The 24,814-nt window shown below is 35.5% G+C and overlaps 2 protein-coding genes and 2 long non-coding RNA genes across 4 annotated transcripts; 1 reads left to right on the forward strand and 3 right to left on the reverse strand.

Annotated features, from left to right (window-relative positions):
• Positions 1-4,658: 4,658 nt before the first annotated feature.
• LOC121801260 lies at positions 4,659-6,392 on the reverse strand. The gene is made up of 3 exons (XR_006050572.1): positions 5,248-6,392; positions 5,047-5,164; positions 4,659-4,958 (listed from the first exon to the last, which is right to left on the reverse strand). It is a non-coding gene; the product is annotated as an uncharacterized LOC121801260 (long non-coding RNA).
• Positions 6,393-12,894: 6,502 nt separating this feature from the next.
• On the forward strand, positions 12,895-14,693 carry LOC121801232. Its single transcript, XR_006050567.1, has 2 exons — positions 12,895-14,331; positions 14,418-14,693. It is a non-coding gene; the product is annotated as an uncharacterized LOC121801232 (long non-coding RNA).
• A 2,696-nt stretch (positions 14,694-17,389) lies between these two features.
• On the reverse strand, positions 17,390-19,224 carry LOC121798241 (probable 2-oxoglutarate-dependent dioxygenase AOP1). Its single transcript, XM_042197146.1, has 3 exons — positions 18,776-19,224; positions 18,115-18,445; positions 17,390-17,882 (listed from the first exon to the last, which is right to left on the reverse strand). The coding sequence occupies exons 1-3, from the start codon at positions 19,150-19,152 to the stop codon at positions 17,634-17,636; spliced, it is 957 nt and encodes a 318-aa protein (XP_042053080.1). The 5' UTR covers positions 19,153-19,224; the 3' UTR covers positions 17,390-17,633.
• A 2,660-nt stretch (positions 19,225-21,884) lies between these two features.
• LOC121797858 (probable 2-oxoglutarate-dependent dioxygenase AOP1) lies at positions 21,885-23,815 on the reverse strand. The gene is made up of 3 exons (XM_042196614.1): positions 23,373-23,815; positions 22,713-23,043; positions 21,885-22,480 (listed from the first exon to the last, which is right to left on the reverse strand). The coding sequence occupies exons 1-3, from the start codon at positions 23,747-23,749 to the stop codon at positions 22,232-22,234; spliced, it is 957 nt and encodes a 318-aa protein (XP_042052548.1). The 5' UTR covers positions 23,750-23,815; the 3' UTR covers positions 21,885-22,231.
• Between the last annotated feature and the right edge of the window lie 999 nt (positions 23,816-24,814).

The following is a 24,814-nucleotide window of genomic DNA, read 5'->3' on the forward strand; positions in this document are numbered from 1 at the left end:
TTTAAATTGGACATTTATTTCTCTTTAAGAATTAAGAATGACTGATCAGTATCCTATTTATTCATCCTTCAATTTAAGTAGTATATAAAATAAGATAACATACAATGAATTAAACACTAATTAAACGATTTGATTCATTTTCAGCTGCACATATTTTTAATTGACATTTTATGAAGTGGGACGAAGAATAAAACAAAATTTTTAATTACTTTGTATATTTGGAATATGACATTACACAGAGAATCATATACTAAATGGTGTGAGTTAATACAAATTCTTTCAAATGTGCTCTGTTGAAACATATTCCCGATATCGTATTTCCATTCTTCTTTCGGTGTTATGTGCTATTGTGTTTATTATATTTAATAGGATGAGTTGATAAAAAAATAATTCAGGTTAATTTTGAATTTGTTTGAATAAATTATCATTTGAATGAGTTGTCATGCCATGTTTTGTTTATGATAACATATCCGTTGGCTATGCCAAGCATGTTATATCGAATTCGGGTCCCAGTATGGCCGCAAACCCTATTCGGACTAGTGTACACATATGGGACTATGTGCTAACTTTCGAGTTGGCCGGTCCAGTGACCGTCGTGGAATGAGGCCACATTCCCGGTTCACACAAGATCAGATATGGTATGTTATGATATGTTATGTGACTGTGAAGTCAAATTTGTGAAAATATAAAGGATATAATGATCGGGGAATTTATTTATAGAAAAACCCCGCGCTCACTCAAGTATGGCTGACAACTAAATGAGAAATGTTTTGGCACTAAGTCCACTGGGTATATCAAATACTCAGCCCTGCGTGTTGTTTTCTTAACGTGCAGGTTGATCGTGATCGGAGCGAGGAGGTGTTGGGAGAGACTAAAAAATAAGTAGCTAGGTAGCTGATTTAATATGTCTCAGTACATATTTCTTCATCTTGGAACCTTCCACTGTATGTTTAAGCATTGCTCTAGCAAGATATTACACTTAGTTAAGTACTCTGATTTCGATTTGGTTGTACCCTTTCATTCTAAGACATTCTCCCCTTGGATTAAGTACTCCTTATGACGAGCTTATGTTCAATGAGTTTAATTTAGTTGTGAAATAGCTACACTCACTAGCACTAGGGGTTGTGGTCGTGACAGTTGAACAACCTCGAGGCAGGGATAAACACCATTGCCTCCGCCGTCTCGGTCATCAAAAATCAAATGGACCAAGTCCAACAAAAGATGGAGGAGGATAAAGTTAAGGCAACAACACAGTTTGCAGAAATCAATAAGAAGTGGGTTGCCAAAAAGAAGAAGGATAAAGCCAGCTCCTCCGGAGCGAAATCTGGGGACTGCGCAATTCCCAGCAGTCCGCTGGACACTACGCAGCGGTTCGCTGGCCAAGAGTCAGAAGCACCAACCAAGGAGGAAGTTCAAGCTTGAAGAACAATTCAAGCACTTTCTAATATGTTTTGCAAGGTCCACACTAATATCCATCTAGTTGATTCGTTGCAGGAAATTCCAAAGTACGTTAAGCTACTAAGGGAGGCCACGATGAAGAAAATAAAGCTCACAAAGGTCGACCTCAAGTTTCCTCTTCACTGCAACGAGATCATACAAAAGGAGAGGGTCGTGAAGCAAAGAGATCCCGGTCAGTTCATCATTAGGTGCTCTATTAGAAAGAGCAAGGTGGACAAAGCCCTTTGCGACATGGGAGCGAGTATAAAGATCATGCCACTAAAGTACTTTGAAGAGCTCAACATCGGACCACTCAAAACATCAGATGTAATCATAAGGTTGGCAGATAACTCTGCGATCAAAATAGTGTGATTGAGGATGTGTTGGTAAAGATAGATGACTTTATTTTCCCTGCTGACTTCATTATTCTTGATATGAAAGTAGATAAACATTTACCTCCAATCACTTTCTCTCTCAAATTCTCCCATATTTTACCAATTTTGCATCAACCCATGTCATCCCAAAAGTGTCTATTTTATGGGTCAAAGGGGTAATATTTAACGTGATTCAAAAATCATCTAATAAATATATATGAAATACAATTAAAATTATAAAATTATAGGAATATATATGATTTAATTCTCGAATAAAACAATTTTTAATTTGGAGTACTGCAATTTAATAAAAAATTAAAAAATACATTTAAAAATTGATAAAACAATAATTTAATTTATGGGTTACCCAAGCTAGCTTGGGCTAGATTGAGTCTAAATTAATAGAAAGAAAATGCAGCTCAATCTCGCCTACTTTAGTCATGGGCCTGGGTCTAGAATGGTATGGACATGCACCGTCAATTGACAACTCCTAAAAGGATGTAATGTGATGGTTGACATTTTATTTTCATTAAAATAAGATATTGATCAAATTTAAGTAGTTGTTCTTAATTTAAATTTATTTTTGATGAAATGAAAAATGCTCAAGCCAGACAAGCAAATGGAAACAACCCTCAAACCACATGAATAAAACACACCCAAACTAACACCAAAAGTAAAGAAAAGCTAGAAAGTAAAAACATCTATACCATGGCACTAGCCTCTAGGTATTAAAAACATACACCAACCCAAAAATGTTTACATGTTGTTAATGGTTTTGGACTTTTGTTCATAATTTAGAGGGTAGAAAGTAACTCTGGATTATTTTTGTCTATGTAATTAATTATACACATTAATATGGGTTTGGTTCTAATATAGTACTATTGAATTGTGATTAATGACGAACTAATTTTAGCGACCGAATTGGAGATCAAATTAGGGCCATTAGATGTACCTAATTGAGTAGTTTTTTTATGAGATTCGTTGATTTGTAATTATTTCGGTCTTCATTACAAACCCATTTTACTTCATTGTAGTATGTTTATTACTTCATTCCAGTACGTAGTACCTTGAAACTACAATATGTTTTTAATTACTTCTAGTAGGTTTTGAAATAATTCAACACATGTTTCATTCGAATTTATTGAACTGGATTTATACTTACTTCTAGTAGTTTCAACTAAGTCTTGGGGCATTTATATTTAATAGGTATTTGGGCTGGACTATACTAGTTATGAGTTGGGCTGAAGTTGTGATTAAGTTTGGGCCTGCAGGTTGAATAATAAACTTGGTCAGGATTAAATCTTGGAAAATTGAATTTTATCATGTAAATCAAGTTTAAAATTTGGTTTAATTGTGTAGTATCATGTTTAAATGTGTAATATTGGTTTCAGGTCGTTCTCGTGTCGTGTCAAGCTATATTATATCGTAGCGTTAACGTGATTGGATCGTATCTAGATTTGAAGGTAGCAGGTCGAGTTAGAGAAGATATCAAAACACGTACATAACGTAAAAAAATCCGCCCCTCCAAAAACCGTTTCTCAATCCGTCACCAAATTCAAGGATCTAATTGGAGTATTGCAGCAGTCAATACTACTGGACATAAATATAACTATAAACTTAATTCCATTGGTTTATTAATTACATAATTTTCTTCATAATCATATCTATATCAAGCTATAGAAACATCTATATTTGAACGGTGGTGTCATTGCTTGCTATATTATAGGGTGGATAACTAATCAGCTAATTTTCCAATTAAAAATATAGTATTGATCTTGGGTTCAACTTGCATGTGCCCGTGTAATTTCATCTCATGTGGTCCAATGTAGAATTTTGCAACTTAAATGGCGGTGTTGTGATTCCACTTATTGTGGCATCAATATTGGAACATTATAATTTGTGATTAAATTGTTTCATGATTAATTGTTTCATGTTTATTATGTTTTTAATTTCATTTAATTAATTTATTGTCTCATATATACCAATGTTAAAAACAATCTTAATCCATGTATCCATATATATGGGTGTGATACTAGTTTAAAAGTAAAAATAGAGTTATACATATAGGAGGAGGTTTTTCTAATTAATTGTGATTCTTTTAAAAATAAATGAAATATTAAAATATGAAGTATATTACTCTTTTCTGTTGTATCAAGCTATTTCTTTTTTGAAGCAAAGAACCTTTTCATTTTTATTTTTACAAAATATCAAAAACTAAATAATGTTGAAAATAATTTTTTAGAGGATAGAGAGTTGGAGAGTAAGATGATGTATTTTAACATTATGAATGAATACAAATTCCAAATATATATACTATCTATCTAATATGTGGTTCGACTTTTCTTTCGCGGTCCGGGAAAGAACCAACAAAGAAACCTGAAAATAAGCTTATCTATCACGTTGATGTGAAGCATCAGAAGCTTCTATTATTATAACAGTAAATTAATAAGAAATTAAACACCCAAACAAGTAGACATATAAACTGATAATCATGGAATTTAGGCTCCACAATATTCCTTGAGAGGATCCGGCGAAGCCCTACCAGCATCTGTGGTGGTAAAATTAATGAACTTATAGAAAGCAAAAGGCTTGTAGAGCAAAGGGTGATCTTCATTCACTTCCGGAGTCTTAATCACGCACCCTTCTTTCGCAACCGTAAACAATCCTATAGTGTATCGAGTTTCATCCCCTGTAATGACCGCCCCTTTTCATATCCATTAGACGACGATGAAGTCGGACAAATAAATTCAAATTTTCTAAATTTGAATTATGAACGGAAGTATTTATTTGTCGTAAACGAGAAATGTTTGCTAAGTCGTAAAAGGAATAAGATGCGAAGTGTTACGATTGAAATGAAAGTGTCAGTTTATTTCTTAAGTAAACAAAATACAATGTATAAATTTCGAACTATGTCTTAGATTACAAATATGTGATGATGGAAATAAAGGAACCAAAATACACTCTTAACTTTTTAGATATCCTATACCTGTTGTAAGAAGGGAAAACTTCGAACAAAGAAGCACTACCCTATTACAATTTAGAAATACTAACTGCGGGCCTCTTCTTTAGCACGGGTTGCGGCCCAAATTTTTGACAGCCCGTTCGGCCGAACCGACAAAGTGGCAGCCAAGAGGATCAGCCCTATCCCTGCCATACACGAATAAAGTAAACTTGAAATGCATGAAATAATAGGCAAGCTAGCAACCCACATTAGAAAGGGGAAAAGTAGTACTACCTTTCCAAAAAATGAGGGAGTGCTTGGGCTGAAAGAAGCAAGCCCAGCCGGCACCCTCATCCAGCAGCTGCAGGGTTCTGAAAGGCTGAAATTAACCAGCTCGTACCCCTTTTTACACCTGCCATTGCCCAGAATATCAATAACAAATCCTAGCCATTCTAGTGCACCTGCGAAGGGATTTCATAAATGCAGTTGAAGTACCATGCAACAAGACAACCAATGAGGATTTGAAATTTGCATTCATCCTCACAAATACACTCCTGCATTGGCGTAGGGAAAACAGTCAACATATAACCAACCAAGGACTCATTTTCTGCCCAAACATACCAGCCTTTGCAGGCTTTCAGTTATAGATTCATGATATATAGGGGATAACCCTCAGCCCTGCCTCTTCACGCCACATATCAGTTTCAAGCTAAGTCAGGAACGAAAGTGAGGGGGAGGCTGGTGTCTGAAGCTAGAAGAAGGAATCAGAGTAGTGGAAGAAGGTAACCTCCACACCCTTCTTCTTCCTCAAATTCAAAAAATACTCACATCTTTACACATAATACTTCATACTAGGAAAACACCTCATGATAGTGGTGAGAGTCTCACCACACAGCTGAAACTCCACTGAAATCACATTAGGAAACAACACCCTGCTTGTTAACAAGTAGACATGTCACCCAAGCCAAAACACTTAGGCCTCTAAACGAATACACCAATGAACACCAAGGCTAGAGAACCGCACTACTCAAGTAACCCTCAAGGACCAATGATAGTAAATCGCATAACTATAATCTTAAGGAAACGAAAACAAGACTAAAGCATTCGAGTTAGTAGAGAAACTTAGCTCAAGTAGAGGAAATGTAAGCTCGGCAAACGGTGGGGTATGGTGACGGCGGCGCGAACCTCGTGAAGCGACGGAGGGGCGCCGACGAGAGCGACATTCCTCAGCCGACGACGGACCGCCGGACGCCGGCGATGCGTGGTAACGACGACGCCACCAGCTTCGCGCTGGCCGTGCGCACTCCACGCGAGAGTGAGAAAGAAATAACCAAAGAGCGACAGGAGGGAGTCAGGACGGCGGCGGCTTATGACGGACCGTCGACCGCGGTCCAAGGATGGCGACGACCGTTACGGCGTTGATTCGCCGGAGAAGACGGAGGCGAACCGCAGTGGAGAAACGGAGGAATCGGAGGGAGATTGAGAGAGGAAACTTCGCCGGTGCATAGGACGGTGACACCGACCGAACGCGAACAAGGATTTGCCGGCGTGAGGTGAGGAAGGCGCAGTTTCCGTTTCTGCATTAGAGCTAGGGTTCCGCCCCCTTTTCCCTTCCAATTTGGGGGAAAATGGTTTGAAAGTGGGGGTAGCCGATGGAGATAGGAATATAGATTTGGGCCTTCTACTTCTTTTGTTTTGTTTAATGGGCTTAGGGTCCTCCCATTTGGGCAACAGAAATTCATCAAAAGGAAAAAGAAGAGAAAAGAATTTGGGCCCTTCTATTTAAATCATTTGGGGCTACGTTTTCGGGCCACCGCCCTAGGTAAATTCGGGATTTAAAAGAAAATTCTTAATTCCTTAAACCACGGAAGAAAAAAATGTTAGTCTTGATGACCTAATGACCAATAAGTAATTAAAGCGGACTTTTATTAGTCAAAGTAAGTATTCCAAAGTACTTAAGGAAAAATATTCCAGAAATTTACTATACTTGAAGAGTTCGGCAAGATCCCGAATAAATTAAGTCATTTGATTTAATTAATGATTAAAGATTTATGGATTTAGAAAGAATGAAGTAAAAATAAGCACATGCTTAGGAATGCATACACGCTAAATAAATAATTACTTAAGCCTAAATTAAGTATATTATTTGTTTATGAAGGGGCGTCGTCGCAAGACAAGTAAAAGCAAGTCGAGGAACGCTCGTTTGAGAATTTAAACAAACGAGGTGGGCTTTTCTTTCAAAACGTGATTTTATGTGAAAACGTGAATACTTTGAGATGAGTTGTCATGCGTTTTTTATTTATGATTACCTATCTGTTGGTTATGCCAAACAAGTTAAATCGAATTCGGATCCCAGTAGGACCGCAAACCCTACTCGGATTAGTGTACACATAAGGGACCGTGTGCTAGCCCTAGAGTTGGCTGGTCCAGTGATCGTCGTGGAATGTGGCCACATTCCCGGTTCACACCAGATCAGATATGGTATATCACGAGATATTATGTGACTGCGCAGTCAACCCTTTGAAAAGATAAAAGTTTTAGTGGCCATGAATTATTTTAAGAAAAAAACTCCAAGCTCACTCAAGTTTGGCTGACAACTAAATGAGAAATGTTTTCGGCAATGAGCCCACTGACTCAGCCCTGCATATTGTTTTTTTCTTAATGTGCAGGTTGATCGTGATCAGAGCATAGGAGGTGTTGAGAAAGATCTGGCTAGGTAGTTGATTTAATATGTCATCATACATATCACTTCCTCTTGGAACCTTCAGCTGCAAGTTTAAGAATCATTTTAGAAAAGACTGTGCACTCAGTTAATTACTCTGAATTCGATGAGGTTATACCCTTTTCACTATGAGACATTGTTTCTCTTGAATTAAGTACTTATTTATGATGAGCTTGTGACCATTTAATTAGTTTAGTCGCGAAATAGCTACAATTTCTATTACTAGGGAGTTGTGGTCGTGACATCCCCGCTAACCACCACCCTGTGGATTGGATCATGCAGTCGCCCGTTTGTCCATACCTGTAAATGACGCGTACCGGTGAAGTAAAATACGAGATTCATTTGAAATGAAAAGGCCAATAAATTATTTAAAAAAATTTTGATCTCCATTCATGAAAAAATAGTCTCAACAGTAGATGATGCGTATTTTAATGAGAAATTAGTGAAATGAAGGAAATACATGTTTTGAGTACGTTGTAAAAAATGGAAAAATAAGATTATTTTTTGTAAATGAGGATAGTAGTAACATACACGAAGAGTGGTCCCGACTATGACAATGATTGAATTGAGTGATGTTGGATCTGCAGGGATCCAAGTTTTGCCATCTTTGGTAGGAATCTGCATGCCTGGGTCTATAATGGTCTGGACATGCGCGGCCAATTGACAGCTCCTAAAAGGATGTAATGTGATGGTTGACATTTTATTTGCATTAAAATAAGATATTGATCAAATTTCAATAGTAGTTCTTAATTTTAATTTATTTTTGATGAAATGAAAAATGCTCAAGCCAGGCAAGCAAATGGAAACAACCCTCAAACCACAAGAACAAAACACACCCAAACTAACACCAAAAGTAAAGAAAAGCCAGAAAGTAAAAACATCTATACCGGGGCTCTAGCCTTTAGCCTCTAGGTATTAAAAACAAACACCAACCCAAAAATGTCTACATTTTGTTAATGGTTTTGGACTTTTGTTTATAATTTAATGGGCAGAAAGTAACTCTGGATTATTTTTGTCTATGTAATTAATTATACACATTAATATGGGTTTGGTTCTAATATAGTACTATTGAATTGGGATCAATGACGAACTAATTTTAATGACCGAATTGGAGATCAAATAATGGCCATTAGATGTACCTAATTGAGTAATTTTTTTTATGAGATTCACTGACGTGTAAATTATTTCGATCTTCATTACAAACCCACTTTACTTCATTGTAGTAGGTTTTTACTTTATTCCAGTACGTAGTACTTTGAAACTAAAGTATGATTTTACTTACTTCCAGTATGTTTTGAAATAATTCAACACATGTTTCATTCGAATTTATTGAACTGGATTTTACTTACTTCTAGTAGGTTCAACTAAGTCTTGGGGCATTTATATTTAATAGGTATTTGGGTTGGACAATACTAGTTATGAGTTGGGCTGAAGTTTTTGATTAAGTTTGGGCTTGCAGGATGAATAATAAACTTGGTCGGGATTAAATCTTGGAAAATTAATTTTTATCATGTAAATCAAGTTTAAAATTTGGTTTAATTGTGTAATATCAGATTTTAATCGTGTAATATTGGATTCAGGTCATTCTCGTGTCGTGTCAACCCATATTATATCATACCGTTAACGGGATTGGATTGTGTTTAGATTTGAAGGTAGCAGGTCGAGTTAGAGAAGATATCAAAAAGCGTACATAAGGTAAAGAAATTTCGCCCCTCCAGAAAACTTTCTCGATCAGTCACAAAATTCGAGGATCTAATTGGAGTATTGCAGCCATCATTACTACTAGACAGAAATATAACTATAAACTTAATTCCATTGGTTTATTAATTATATAATTTTCTTCATAATCATATCTATATCAAGCTATAGAAATGGTGGTGTCATTGCTTGCTATATTATAGGGTGGATAACTAATCAACTAATTTTCCAATTAAATAAAAATATAGTATTGATCTTGGGCTCAACTTGCATGTGCCCGTGTAATTTCATCTCATGTGGTCCAATGTAGAATTTTGCAGCTTAAATGGCGGTGTTGTGATTCCACTGATTGTGGCATCAATATTGGAACATTATAATTTGTGATCAAATTGTTTCATGATTAATTGTTTCATGTTTATTATGTTTTTAATTTCATTTAATTAATTTATTATCTCATATATACCAATGTTAAAAACTATCTTAATCCATGTATCCATATATATGAGTGTGATACTAGTTTAAAAGCAAAAATAGAGTTATACATATAGGAGGAGGTTTTTCTAATTAATTGTGATTCTTTTAAAAATAAATGAAATATTAAAATATGAAGTATATTACTCTTTTCTGTTGTATCAAGCTATTTCTGTTTTTAAGCAAAGAACCTTTTCATTTTTATTTTTACAAAATATCAAAAAGTAAATAATGTTGAAAATAATTTTTTAGAGGATAGAGAGTTGGAGAGTAAGAGGATGTATTTCACCATTATGAATGAATACAAATTCCAAATATATATACTATCTCTCTAATATGTGGTTCGACTCTTCTTTCGCGATTCGGGAAAGAACCATCAAAGAAAACCTAGAAATGAGCTTATCTATCACATTTATGTGAAGCATCATAAGCTTCTATTATTATAACAATAAATTAACAAGAAATTAAACACCCAAACAAGCAGACATATAAGCTGATAATCATGGAATTTAGGCTCCATAATATTCCTTGAGAGGATCCGGCGAAGCCCTACCAGCATTTGTGCTGGTAAAATTAATGAACTATCAAAAGGCTTGTAGAGCAAAGGTTGAACTTCATTCACCAACTCTTCCGGAGTCTTAATCACGCACCCTTCTTTCGCAACCGTAAACAATCCGATAGTGTATCGAGTTTCATCCCCGCTAACCACCACCCTGTGGATTGGATCATGCAGTCTCCCATTTGTCCATGCCTGTAAATGACGCGTACCGGTGAAGTAAAATACGAGATTCATTACAAATGAAAAGGCCAATAAATTATTAAAAAAAATTATGATCTCCATTCATGAAAAAATAGTCTCAACAGTAGATGACGCGTATTTTAATGAGAAATTAGTGAAGGAAATAAATGTCTTGAGTACGTTGTAAAAAAAATGGAAAAATAAGATTATTTTTTATAAATGAGGATAGTAGTAACATACACGGAGAGTGGTCCCGACTATGACAATGATTGAATCGAGTGATGTTTGATCTGCAGGTATCCAAGTTTTGCCATCTTTGGAAAGAATCTGCAAACCGTTAACATGATTGAGTTGATGCAGTGTGGTCATGATGTTCTTGTCTGTATGGGAATATAATCCGAGTGTGGTCTAGACATGCGCCACCAATTGACAACTCCTAAAAGGATATAATGTGATGGTTGACATTTTATTTGCATTAAAAATAAGATATTGATCAAATTTCAATATTTGTTATTAATTTTATTTTATTTTTAATGAAATGAAAAATGCTCAAGCCAAGCAAGCAAATGCAAACAACCCTCAAACCACAAGAACAAAACACACCCAAACTAACACCAAAAGTAAAGAAAAGCTAGAAAGTAAAAACATCTATACCAAGGCTCTAGCCTTTAGCCTCTAGGTATTAAAAACAAACACCAACCCAAAAATGTTTACATGTTGTTAATGGTTTTGGACTTTTGTTTATAATTTAATGGGCTGAAAGTAACTATGGATTATTTTTGTCTATGTAATTAATTATACACATTAATATGGGTTTGGTTCTAATATAGTACTATTGAATTGGGATCAATGACGAACTAATTTTAATGACCGAATTGGAGATCAAATAATGGCCATTAGATGTACCTAATAGATTAATTTTTTTGATGAGATTCGATGATGTGTAAATTATTTCGATCTTCACTACAAACTCATTTTACTTCATTGTAGTAGGTTTATTACTTTATTCCAGTACGTAGTACTTTGAAACTAAAGTATGATTTTACTTACTTCCAGTATATTTTGAAATAATTCAACACATGTTTCAATCGAATTTATTGAACAAGATTTTTACTTACTTCTAGTAGGTTCAATGTCACGATCACATCTCCCTAGTCAAAGAAAGTGTAGCTATATTGCGACTAAAACTTACTGAAACTGTCTCAACTCATCATAAGATGCTTAAATCAAAGAAAACATTGTCTGAAATGTGTTGAGGGTACAAATCATACTGAATCAGAGTAGTTATGGAACAATTGTCTTTGCTAAAAGCAAGTTCTAAATTTGCGCAACGGAAAAGTACCAAGACAGATGTAATATGTATGAAGACATACTACACCAGCTATTTTCCTACTTATTTAGTCTTCTGTCCCAACACCTCATCGGCTTTGACATCGATCAACCTGCACATTAAGAGAAATAATATGCAGGACTGAGTACTTGATGCACTAAATGGGCTCATGCCGAAAACATTTTCTCTTTTAGTTGTCAGTCAAGCTGAGTGAGCGCGGGGTTTTTCTGAAAACAAGCCCCGGTCACTAATACTGTTATTTCTTTATGACAAAAGACTATATTCATTTAAACTTCTGATGATGTACCATATCTAATCCGTGTGAACCGGGAATGTGGCTACATTCCACGATCACCGGACCGGCCAACCTGGCGCTAGCACACAGTCCCTATGTGTACACTAGTCCGAGTAGGGTTTGAGGCCCTACTGGGACCCAAATTCGATTTAACTTGCTTGGCATAGCCAACAGATAGGTAATTATAAACAAAACATGACATGACAACTCATTCAAAAATATCATGTTTTCACATAAAACACGCTTTAAAATAAAGAAGAGCCCACCTCGATTGTTTAAACTCTTGCAAACAGGTGCTTTCTTGTCCTGAGATTACGCGTCGTGCGACGACGTTCCTTTTCAAAAATAAAATACTTGAATTAGGCTTTAAGTAATTATTTATCTTGCATGTATGCATGCCTAAGTGTGTGCTTATTATTTTATTTCCTTCTTTCTAAATTTAGAAATCTTAATTCTGTAATTAAATCGGCGATTTAATTTATTCGGAATCTGGCCGAACTGTGCGGGTATACTAAATTCCCGGATTATCTTAAGTATTTAAAAATACTTTCTGTGACTAGTGGAGTTTCTCATCTATTTATTTATTGGGTACTATTTCCGCACGGCTTAATAAATTTTCCTTTCTTTCGTGGCTTAGGGGAATCAAATTCCATGGATTAAATTCTGTTATGAGCGGTGGCCCAAATAATTAAACGTGGCCAAAATATTTAATTTAGGGGTCCTTAAATTTTCGGCCCAGCTTAAAAATGTGCAGCGGCCTAATTCTAAATTTCCCTTCCTTTTTTTTCCCTCTTTTCTTTTCTTTTCTTTTCTTTTCCTTCTGAAGGCCCAACTGAAAAGGCCCAAGTAGCAATTAAAATTCTGACCCAGAATACTCCCCCCAAACCGTCACTTTCCCTTTCTCCCCTCTCTTCTTCACTTTTCCAAAATTCAATTTCAGAACTCGAAATGGTGAAACCCTAGCTCATCCGCCCCTTTCACTCTCGGTGACGACGCTGACTCGCCGTTCACCGTCGCCCCATGCCGGCGCCGCGGCTGGTCGCTGTCTATTTTGCCGAATCGGCGTTATCGGCAGAGGAGGGCGTCGCCTTCTCGGGAATCGCCGCCATCATCGCCGTCTCCCTTTCTTCGGCGCGTCTCGCCGCCGGTCAATGGTCCACCAGCGGCGCTGCTGCTTTTCGTTGCTGATCTTTCGCCGCCGGAGAAGAAGCAGAGGCATCGCCTCATTTTCTCCCTCCGTCGCGACAGTCCACCGCCGGTGCTCCGTTGGCGACGTCGCAGGGGCTGTTATCGGTTGCTGCTCGTCCCTTAATCCGACGCGACAACACCACCGTCGCCTCTGTCTCTACTGCAGCGTCGTCGCCGGGCAGCACCTCCTCTGTTCCGGTGGAGCTCCTTTCTTCTCCGTCTCCCTCTCGGCTGTAGCTAAGTTCTAATTCCCTCTTAGCTCTTATGGTAGATTTGCTATGTTCAATCGATTTTGTTGTAGTTTGGGTTAGGGCTCTACTACAGATCTAGGTTCAACTTGTCATTCATCGAGTTATCTGTGATTCTATGCGGCCTCTTATAGGATGCGATCCTTTGAATTGGTGTTCATAAATGTTCATGCTTCAGGGAGCTTATATGTCTCACTTGATAAGGCTATTGTGTTTTCTCGTTTAAATACATATGTTTTCTCACTTGATTACCGTGCCTGAGTTCTGACTATGGCATCCTAGTGTGCTTATGTTCACCCTTGGATGTGAGGTTTCTACTACATGATGGTATGACATTCAAAGTGAGCTAGAAACTGAGTGAGCTTTACCTTCTCTGCACAATATTATGCTGAACTCTACCTCTGGCCTCGACTCCCTTCACTCTCTAATCTGCTAGCTAACTGAGGGAGCAGTGTTGTTGGGCGATAGAGTGTAACTGAGGGAATCAGCATATGTATTTATATTCATAGCTTGTAACTGCTGCAAAAGCTTGTTGCTTGGCTGACAAAATGGGTCTTAACTGTGTTAAACTGACTGATATCCCTGCAACTTGCAGGCTGTGTATCTGTGGGATACGGTTCTGGTTGCTGCACTATGCAGCCTCTTTAACTACTTTCTTCCCTTGTAACAAAGCAACCTGGTACACTAATCATTTATGGGGTTTGTCTCCTGCGGCAGGTGCACAACTGAATGGCAGGGTTTGTAAGCCATATTCTCGGCAAGGGCAGCTGTGAGGTGGAGGTACGAGCTGCCAATTGCAGTCTCGCAGGGAGTCTGTTGCTGCCAGATGGTATTGGCTTGCCTTATTCTTCTTTTAGCCAAGCTCTTCATCCCTTTTCTTTGTGAAAGGTAAGGTTTCCTTTCCCTCTTTGGTGCAAGTTGTTTACTCTCCTTCTATGCATTTTTTTCTTTGTCTAACGGTTTACCTTTGGCAGGGACCGAGGCTGACTTCTCTTGCTGTTGCCTCTCTCGTTCGGCCCAGCGGACCCTCGAAAATCTGGGTCGAGAAACCCGTGTTGAAGAGACCGAAGTTAATAGTTCTATGTTGTAATATGATAGTGTTTCATATTGTAACATGTAGGAAAAGTCTACGTATAGTTAACGCTTTTCTTTCTCCTTTATTTTCATCGTCAAGCATTTGTAAATTTAGATTTAACTGGAAATTCTAATTATTATGTTTCAAGAAATCAACGAATACTCTTTCGTTCTCATTCTCTTAAATTTCTAGTATTTATTTCATAAATCTCGAGAAATTAGATCTCGGCTATTACATTCAACTAAGTCTTGGGGCATTTATATTTAATAGGTATTTGGGCAGGACTATACTAGTTATGAGTTGGGCTGAAGTTTTGATTAAGTTTGGGCTTGCAGGTTGAATAATAAACTTGGTCGGGATTAAATCTTGGAAAATTGATTATTATCATGTAAATCAAGTTTAAAATTTGGTTTAATTGTGTAATATCATATTTTAATCGTGTAATATTGGATTCAGGTCGTTCTCGTGTTGTGTTAACCCATATTATATCATAGCGTTAACGGGATTGGATCGTCTTTAGATTTGAAGGTAGGAGGTCGAGTTAGAGAAGATATCAAAAGACGTACACAAGGTAAAGAAATTTCGCCCTTCCAGAAAACTTTCTCGATCCGTCACATAATTCGAGGATCTAATTGGAGTATTGCAGCAATCATTACTACTAGACAGAAATATAACTATAAACTTAATTCCATTGGTTTATTAATTATATAATTTTCTTCATTGTCATATCTATATCGAGCTATAGAAAGATCTATATTTGAACGGTGGTGTCATTGCTTGCTATATTAGAGGGTGGATAATTAATCAGCTAATTTTCCAATTAAATAAAACTATGGTATTGATCTTGGGCACAACTTGCATGTGCTCATGTAATTTCATCTCATGTGGTCCAATGTATAATTTTGAAGATTAAATGGCAGTGTTGTGATTCCACTGATTGTGGCATCAATATTGGAACATTATAATTTGGGATTAAATTGTTTCATATTTATTATGTTTCTAATTTTATTTAATTAATTTATTGTCTCATATATTTCAATGTTAAAAAATATCTTTATCCATGTATCCATATATATGGGTGTGATCAGTGCCGGCTCTGGGCATAGGCAACCAAGGCCCAGGCCAGGGGCCCAGGATGGACTGGGGCCCAAAATTTTTTCCAGCCCTGCCTCTCGTACTCACCTAGAGCCCAAAATTGAATTTAACTAGTTGGCCCAAATGTTCCAAGGTCAGCTCAATATAGAATTAACCACCAATATTTAACTAAAATAAGCCTTTTGTTTGAATTATAACATCCGGCCCACTTGTCCAATATTCCCAATAAATTCTCCTTTGCCCAATTCCTCACTATCGGTATGACGGTATCTCTATCTCAACATCCAAACTCTTACTCTCAAAAATTGAAAATCCCTTCTCTCCTCGATTCCGAAGGTGAGCTCGACGGAATAGGGACGCCTCAGTAGGGACTCCTTTGCCCAGTTCCAAGGTTTGGACTTGATGTTGCCAACCAGCAGGGACACCTCAGCAGGTGTCAAACTCTTATTAACTTTTTACTCGAATTTTTAGCAAATTCTCTTCTAGATTTCTGGACTTTGCATATCTAATTTCCAATACATAATTTAGGTGTTGGAATGTTGCCAAAGAAACATTTGTCTGGAGCTCAAAAAAGAAAAAAAAGAAAACAAGATGAATTGTTTGTTGAATCGCAGAGAGGTGCTTTAGACAAGTTCTTTTCAGTTTCTAGCAATGTTAATGTTAATGAAGATCAAGGGCAGAAATCTGGTCATGAACAGGAACACGATCATAATTTAGCTGCAGAAGTTGAGGTAAATGAAGATGCTACAGCTCCAGGGGAACAAAGTTTAATAGCAGAAGTTGAGATCAATGAGGAAAACAGTAATGAGGAAAATTTGCATACGGAAAATCCAAATGGTACGGCTTCAGGGGAACCTTCTTTACATACTGAAAATTCAGATGGCCTTTTATCTATCTTTGATCCTAGTACATGGGAGAATCTTGACAATGTCAAAAGGGATTTGTTAATTGAAAAGGGACCGGTGAGAGAATTGAATCTGGAATTCCCTAAAGATGCTATTGGTAGACATTTTTCATATGCTTTCTACTCTAGGAAGTTACCTAACAATGAGGTTGTCGATAGAAAGTGGTTGCTTTACAAGTGCTGCAAGTAATTTTACCAGATGATTTGATGTCAGCACCTGAGATTTTTCAGTTCATTACTGTTGAAGATTGTTATCCAAATGTTTCTATTGCATATCGAATTTTATTGACCATACCTGTGACTGTAGCCTCAGCTGAAAGGAGTTTCTCAAAGCTGAAATTGCTCAAAAATTATTTGAGGTCAACTATGTCGCAAGATAGATTGAATGGCTTAGCTACATGTTCTATTGAGAACGGTATATTGGAGAATGTTGATCTCAACATCGTCCTTGCTGATTTTGCTTCAAGAAATGCTCGACGGAGTTTTTTGTTATGAGACATTGAGTATTAATGTAATCAAAAATATTGAGAGTTTTTTGTTATAAGACATTGATAATTAGATGTAATCATAAATTTTATAATTCAGTATGGGGCCTTGACATCCAGCTTGGCCAAGGGCCCTTCAAAACACAGAGCCGGCCCTGGGTGTGATACTAGTTTAAAAGTGAAAATAGAGTTATACATATAGGAGGAGGTTTTTCTAATTAATTGTGATTCCTTTAAAAATAATTGAAATATTAAAATATGAAGTATATTACTTTTTTTTTGCATCAAGCTATTTCTTTTTTTGAAGCAAAGAACCATTTCATATTTATTTTTACAAAATATCAAAAACTAAATAATGTTGAAAATAATTTTTTAGAGGATAGAGAGTTGGAGAGTAAGAGGATGTATTTCACCATTATGAATGAATACAAATTCCAATTATATACTATCTATCTAATATGTGGTTCGACTCTTCTTTTGCGATCCGGAAAAGAACCAACAAAGAAAACCCGAAGATGAGCTTATCTATCACATTTATGTAAAGCATCAGGAGCTTCTATTATTATAACAGTAAGTTAACAAGAAATTAAACACCCAAACAAGCAGACATATAAGCTGATAATCATGGAATTTAGGCTCCATAATATTCCTTGAGAGGATCCGGCGAAGCCCTACCAGCATCTGTGCTAGTAAAATTAATGAACTTATAGTAATCAAAAGGCTTGTAGAGCAAAGGGTGATCTTCGTTCACCAACTCTTCCGGAGTCTTAATCACGTACCCTTTTTTTGCAACCGTAAACAATCCGATAGTGTATCGAGTTTCATTCCCGCTAACCACCACCCTGTGCAATGGATCATGCAGTCGCCCGTTTGTCCATGCCTGTAAATGACGCGTACCGGCGAAGTAAAATTCGAGATTCATTACAAATGAAAAGGCCAATAAATTATTAAAAAGAATTATGATCCCCATTCATGAAAAAATAGTCTCAACAGTAGATGACGTGTATTTTAATGAGAAATTAGTGAAATGAAGGAAATACATGTCTTGAGTACGTTGTCAAAAAATGGAAATATAAGATTATTTTTTGTAAACGAGGATAGTAGTAACATACACGGAGAGTGGTCCCGACCATGACAATGATTGAATCGAGAGATGTTGTATCTGCAGGGATCCAAGTTTTGCCATCTTTGGAAAGAACCTGCAAACCGTTAACATGATTGAGCCGATGCAGTGTGGTCATGATGTTCTTATCTGTATGGGAATATAATCCGAGTGTTGAGTGAGGCGTTCGAGGCGCCTCGTACTTCTGGATACGACAGACGTAATCTGTGGAGTTGATCTGTTCGTCTATGTATTTTTCCAGTCCAAGACTCTCCAATACCATCCGCCTCACAATCTTGTCAACTTTAGACAGTTTCCCACAGTATAATAGTATATCTTTGCTGTTACAATCGTACAATCAAGAAGGAAATAATCTATCTTAATGCACAATGTTTTTAGTCAAAATTTAATATTAGATGAAACCTTAAAACGTAATGCACCCCTATTGATGTTTGCAAATAAACACAAACAGTATTCAACAAAAATTAATGTAAAAAAGAAACTATGTAGAACACTAGTACATAAGTATCATAAGAGAAACTATTATATGAATCTCAATAGTCAATTCATCAAAAGATTAGCAACATTAACCTTTTTAGTAGATCCACATGTATTAAAAATGGTCATCAAGATGGTAATATTAATAAAATTAAACAAAAAATGGATTAAACCTGAAAGTGGGATTGCCTTGATCAGGCCACATGAGGTTGGTGAAGGTGTCGACTTCGTGAGGCGAGAGGGCGCCATCAATGGCTATACTTTCTACGAGTGTATTGGAATCGTTTCGGCCAACATAGCTATGTAAAGGTATTTGTGGATTTTTGTTAAGTAGTTTGGTGGCTAAAGGGAGATCGAAAAGTTGTCGAATCCCATCACCAACTGATTTCCTCAACTCAAGAGGAATAATGTTATTGAATGTAGCTTCGAAACACCCATATTCTTGAAGGGCTTCTCGAATTTGGATTTTGGTTGATTCCCACCTTGTAGAATCATTTTCTCCTAGGTTGCTCAAATCAATCAAAGGGATCTTCATGCTTACAAAACTCATTTTTATGAATAAAAACTTAGGCAGCTCTCTTCTTGTAGGAAAACTCAAATGATCTTGGTTGTGGTTATGGTATAATTTCCATTTTATAGGGCTGTTTATAGATCTTGGTTGTTGTTCTGCCCTGTTTGGTTTGCAAGATTGAATCCAAGATTAAATTTGTAGTGTGTTTGGTTCATGAGATTCAATCCCAAAACTCAGTCCTAGATGGATCATGAGATAATTAGTCATAGCTAACCCCTACGACTAAAATAATCTCACAACTCAATCTTAGGTTATATCTTGGCATTATTTTATCTTAGAAACCAAACAGTTGACGGTTTAACTATTCATTAAAAAGCTCATTTAGTAGGGATGGGTAAGCATGAATTCTTGTTAACATAGCACGGATCGAACTAACTTAATCCAATTCAATGCAGGCTCAAATATGACCAACAACAACTAACTCTATACCACCACTACTACTACTATTTTAATTATTTGTACTTTAAATTTTTATCTTTTTAAAATTATATTCACTCAAATTATTTATATATTTTTCAAAATCTCTTTGCAATTGATTTTTTTTAAATAATTATACGAAGATAAATTTGAATATACATATTTAATGTTCCATCTGTCTCATATAAATAGTCCACTTCTATATTTGGTGACTTTTTTCTCTAATGAAGTGGAGTTCATTCTCCACTAATACTCCAATCACTTTCTCTCTCAATTTCTCTCATATTTTAACAATTTTGCTTCAACCCATGTCATCTCAAAAAGTGTCTGTTTTTATGGGGCGAAGGGAGTAATATTTAACGTGATTAAAAAAACATCTAATAAATATATATGAAATGCAATTAATATTAGAAAATTATAGGAATATATGATTTAATTGTCAAATAAATTTTTTAATTTGAAGTACTACAATTTAATAAAAAAACATTCAAAAAAACATTTTAAAAAATTGATTAAGAAATAATTTAATTTATGGGTTACCCAACCTAGCTTGGGCTAGATTGAGTCTAAATTTATAGAAAGAAAATATAGCCCAATCTAGCCTACTTTAGTCATGGGCTTGAGTCTAGAACGGTTTGGGCATGCGCCGCAAATTGACAACTCCTAAAAGGATGTAATGTGATGGTTCAAATTTTATTTGCATGAAAATAAGATATTGATAAAATTTCAATATTTGTTCTTAATTTTAATTTATTTTTGATGAAACGAAAAATGCTCAAGCCAGGTAAGCAAATGGAAACAACCCTCAAACCACAAAAACAAAACACACCCAAACTAACACCAATACTAAAGCAAAGCTAGAAAGTAAAAATATCTATACCAGGGCTCTAGCCTCTAGGTATTAAAAACAAACACCAACCCAAAAATGTTTACTTGTTGTTAATGGTTTTGGACGTTTGTTTATAATTTAATGGGCAGAAAGTAACTATGGATTATTTTTGTCAATGTAATTAATTATACACATTAATATGAGTTTGGTTCTAATATAGTACTATTGAATTGTGATCAATGACGAAGTAATTTTAATGACCGAATTAGAGATCAAATAATGGCCATTAGATGTACCTAATTGAGTAGTTTTTTTGATGAGATTCACTGATGTGTAAATTATTTCGATCTTCATTACAAACCCATTTTACTTTATTGTAGTAGGTTTATTACTTTATTCCAGTACGTAGTACTTTGAAACTAAAGTATGATTTTACTTACTTCCAATATATTTTGAAATAATTCAACACATGTTTCAGTCGAATTTATTGAACTGGATTTTTACTTACTTCTAGCAGGTTCAACTAAGTCTTGGGGCATTTATATTTAATAGGTATTTGGGCACGACTATACTAGTTATGAGTTGGGCTAATATTTTGATTAAGTTTGGGTCTGCGGGTTAAATAATAAACTTGGTGGGGATTAAATCTTGGGAAATTGATTATTATCATGTAAATCAAGTGTGTAATATCAGGTTTTAATCGTGTAATATTGGATTCAGGTCGTTCTTGTGTCGTGTCAACCCATATTATATCATAGCGTTAACGGGATTGGATCGTCTTTAGATTTGAAGGTAGGAGGTCGAGTTAGAGAAGATATCAAAAGACGTACACCAGGTAAAGAAATTTCGCCCTTCCAGAAAACTTTCTCGATCCGTCACATAATTCGAGGATCTAATTGGAGTATTGCAGCAATCATTACTACTAGACAGAAATATAACTATAAACTTAATTCCATTGGTTTATTAATTATATAATTTTCTTCATTGTCATATCTATATCGAGCTATAGAAAGATCTATATTTGAACGGTGGTGTCATTGCTTGCTATATTAGAGGGTGGATAATTAATCAGTTAATTTTCCAATTAAATAAAACTATGGTATTGATCTTGAGCTCAACTTGCATGTGCTCATGTAATTTCATCTCATGTGGTCCAATGTATAGTTTTGAAGATTAAATGGCAGTGTTGTGATTCCACTGATTGTGGCATCAATATTGGAACATTATAATTTGGGATTAAATTGTTTCATATTTATTATGTTTCTAATTTAATTTAATTAATTTATTGTCTCATATATATCAATGTTAAAAAATATCTTTATCCATGTATCCATATATATGGGTGTGATACTAGTTTAAAAGTAAAAATAGAGTTATACATATAGGAGGAGGTTTTTCTAATAAATTGTGATTCCTTTAAAAATAATTGAAATATTAAAATATGAAGTATATTACTTTTTTTTGCATCAAGCTATTTCTTTTTTGAAGCAAAGAACCATTTCATATTTATTTTTACAAAATATCAAAAACTAAATAATGTTGAAAATAATTTTTTAGAGGATAGAGAGTCGGAGAGTAAGAGGATGTATTTCACCATTATGAATGAATACAAATTCCAATTATATACTATCTATCTAATATGTGGTTCGACTCTTCTTTAGCGATCCGGAAAAGAACCAACAAAGAAAACCCGAAGATGAGCTTATCTATCACATTTATGTGAAGCATCAGGAGCTTCTATTATTATAACAGTAAATTAACAAGAAATTAAACACCCAAACAAGCAGACATATAAGCTGATAATCATGGAATTTAGGCTCCATAATATTCCTTGAGAGGATCCGGCGAAGCCCTACCAGCATCTGTGCTAGTAAAATTAATGAACTTATAGTAATCAAAAGGCTTGTAGAGCAAAGGGTGATCTTCGTTCACCAACTCTTCCGGAGTCTTAATCACGTACCCTTTTTTTGCAACCGTAAACAATCCGATAGTGTATCGAGTTTCATTCCCGCTAACCACCACCCTGTGCAATGGATCATGCAGTCGCCCGTTTGTCCATGCCTGTAAATGATGCGTACCGGTGAAGTAAAATTCGAGATTCATTACAAATGAAAAGGCCAATAAATTATTAAAAAGAATTATGATCTCCATTCATGAAAAAATAGTCTCAACAGTAGATGACGTGTATTTTAATGAGAAATTAGTGAAATGAAGGAAATAAATGTCTTGAATACGTTGTCAAAAAATGGAAAAATAAGATTATTTTTTGTAAACGAGGATAGTAGTAACATACACGGAGAGTGGTCCCGACCATGACAATGATTGAATCGAGTGATGTTGTATCTGCAGGGATCCAAGTTTTGCCATCTTTGGAAAGAACCTGCAAACCGTTAACATGATTGAGCCGATGCAGTGTGGTCATGATGTTCTTATCTGTATGGGAATATAATCCGAGTGTTGAGTGAGGCGTTCGAGGCGCCTCGTACTTCTGGATACGACAGACGTAATCTGTGGAGTTGATCTGTTCGTCTATGTATTTTTCCAGTCCAAGACTCTCCAATACCATCCGCCTCACAATCTTGTCAACTTTAGACAGTTTCCCACAGTATAATAGTATATCTTTGCTGTTACAATCGTACAATCAAGAAGGAAATAATCTATCTTAATGCACAATGTTTTTAGTCAAAATTTAATATTAGATGAAAACTTAAAACGTAATGCACCCCAATTGATGTTTGCAAATAAACACAAACAGTATTCAACAAAAATTAATGTAAAAAAGAAACTATGTAGAACACTAGTACATAAGTATCATAAGAGAAACTATTATATGAATCTCAATAGTCAATTCATCAAAAGATTAGCAACATTAACCTTTTTAGTAGATCCACATGTATTAAAAATGGTCATCAAGATGGTAATATTAATAAATTAAACAAAAAATGGATTAAACCTGAAAGTGGGATTGCCTTGATCAGGCCACATGAGGTTGGTGAAGGTGTCGACTTCGTGAGGCGAGAGGGCGCCATCAATGGCTATACTTTCTACGAGTGTATTGGAATCGTTTCGGCCAACATAGCTATGTAAAGGTATTTGTGGATTTTTGTTAAGTAGTTTGGTGGCTAAAGGGAGATCGAAAAGTTGTCGAATCCCATCACCAACTGATTTCCTCAACTCAAGAGGAATAATGTTATTGAATGTAGCTTCGAAACACCCATATTCTTGAAGGGCTTCTCGAATTTGGATTTTGGTTGATTCCCACCTTGTAGAATCATTTTCTCCTAGGTTGCTCAAATCAATCAAAGGGATCTTCATGCTTACAAAACTCATTTTTATGAATAAAAACTTAGGCAGCTCTCTTCTTGTAGGAAAACTCAAATGATCTTGGTTGTGGTTATGGTATAATTTCCATTTTATAGGGCTGTTTATAGATCTTGGTTGTTGTTATGCCCTGTTTGGTTTGCAAGATTGAATCCAAGATTAAATTTGTAGTGTGCTTGGTTCATGAGATTCAATCTCAAAACTCAGTCCTAGATGGATCATGAGATAATTAGTCATAGCTAACCCCTACGACTAAAATAATCTCAGAACTCAATCTTAGGTTATATCTTGGCATTATTTTATCTTGGAAACCAAACAGTTGACGGTTTAACTATTCATTAAAAAGCTCATTTAGTAGGGATGGGTAAGCATGAATTCTTGTTAACATAGCACGGATCGAACTAACTTAATCCAATTCAATGCAGGCTCAAATATGACCAACAACAACTAACTCTATACCACTACTACTACTACTATTTTAATTATTTGTACTTTAAATTTTTATCTTTTTTAAATTATATTCACTCAAATTATTTATATATTTTTCAAAATCTCTTTGCAATTGATTTTTTTTAAAATAATTATACGAAGATAAATTTGAATATACATATTTAATGTTCCACCTGTCTCATATAAATAGTCCACTTCTATATTTGGTGACTTTTTTCTCTAATGAAGTGGAGTTCATTCTCCACTAATACTCCAATCACTTTCTCTCTCAATTTCTATCATATTTTAACAATTTTGCTTCAACCCATGTCATCTCAAAAAGTGTCTGATTTTATGGGACGAAGGGAGTAATATTTAACGTGATTAAAAAAACATCTAATAAATATATATGAAATGCAATTAATATTAGAAAATTATAGGAATATATGATTTAATTGTCAAATAATTTTTTTTAATTTGAAGTACTACAATTTAATAAAAAAACATTCAAAAAAACATTTTAAAAATTGATTAAGAAATAATTTAATTTATGGGTTACCCAACCTAGCTTGGGCTAGATTGAGTTTAAATTTATAGAAAGAAAATACAGCCCAATCTAGCCTACTTTAGTCATGTGAGTCTAGA

This window comes from Salvia splendens, chromosome 4 (assembly GCF_004379255.2).
Source record: "Salvia splendens isolate huo1 chromosome 4, SspV2, whole genome shotgun sequence".
NCBI classification, from domain to species: Eukaryota; Viridiplantae; Streptophyta; class Magnoliopsida; order Lamiales; family Lamiaceae; genus Salvia; species Salvia splendens.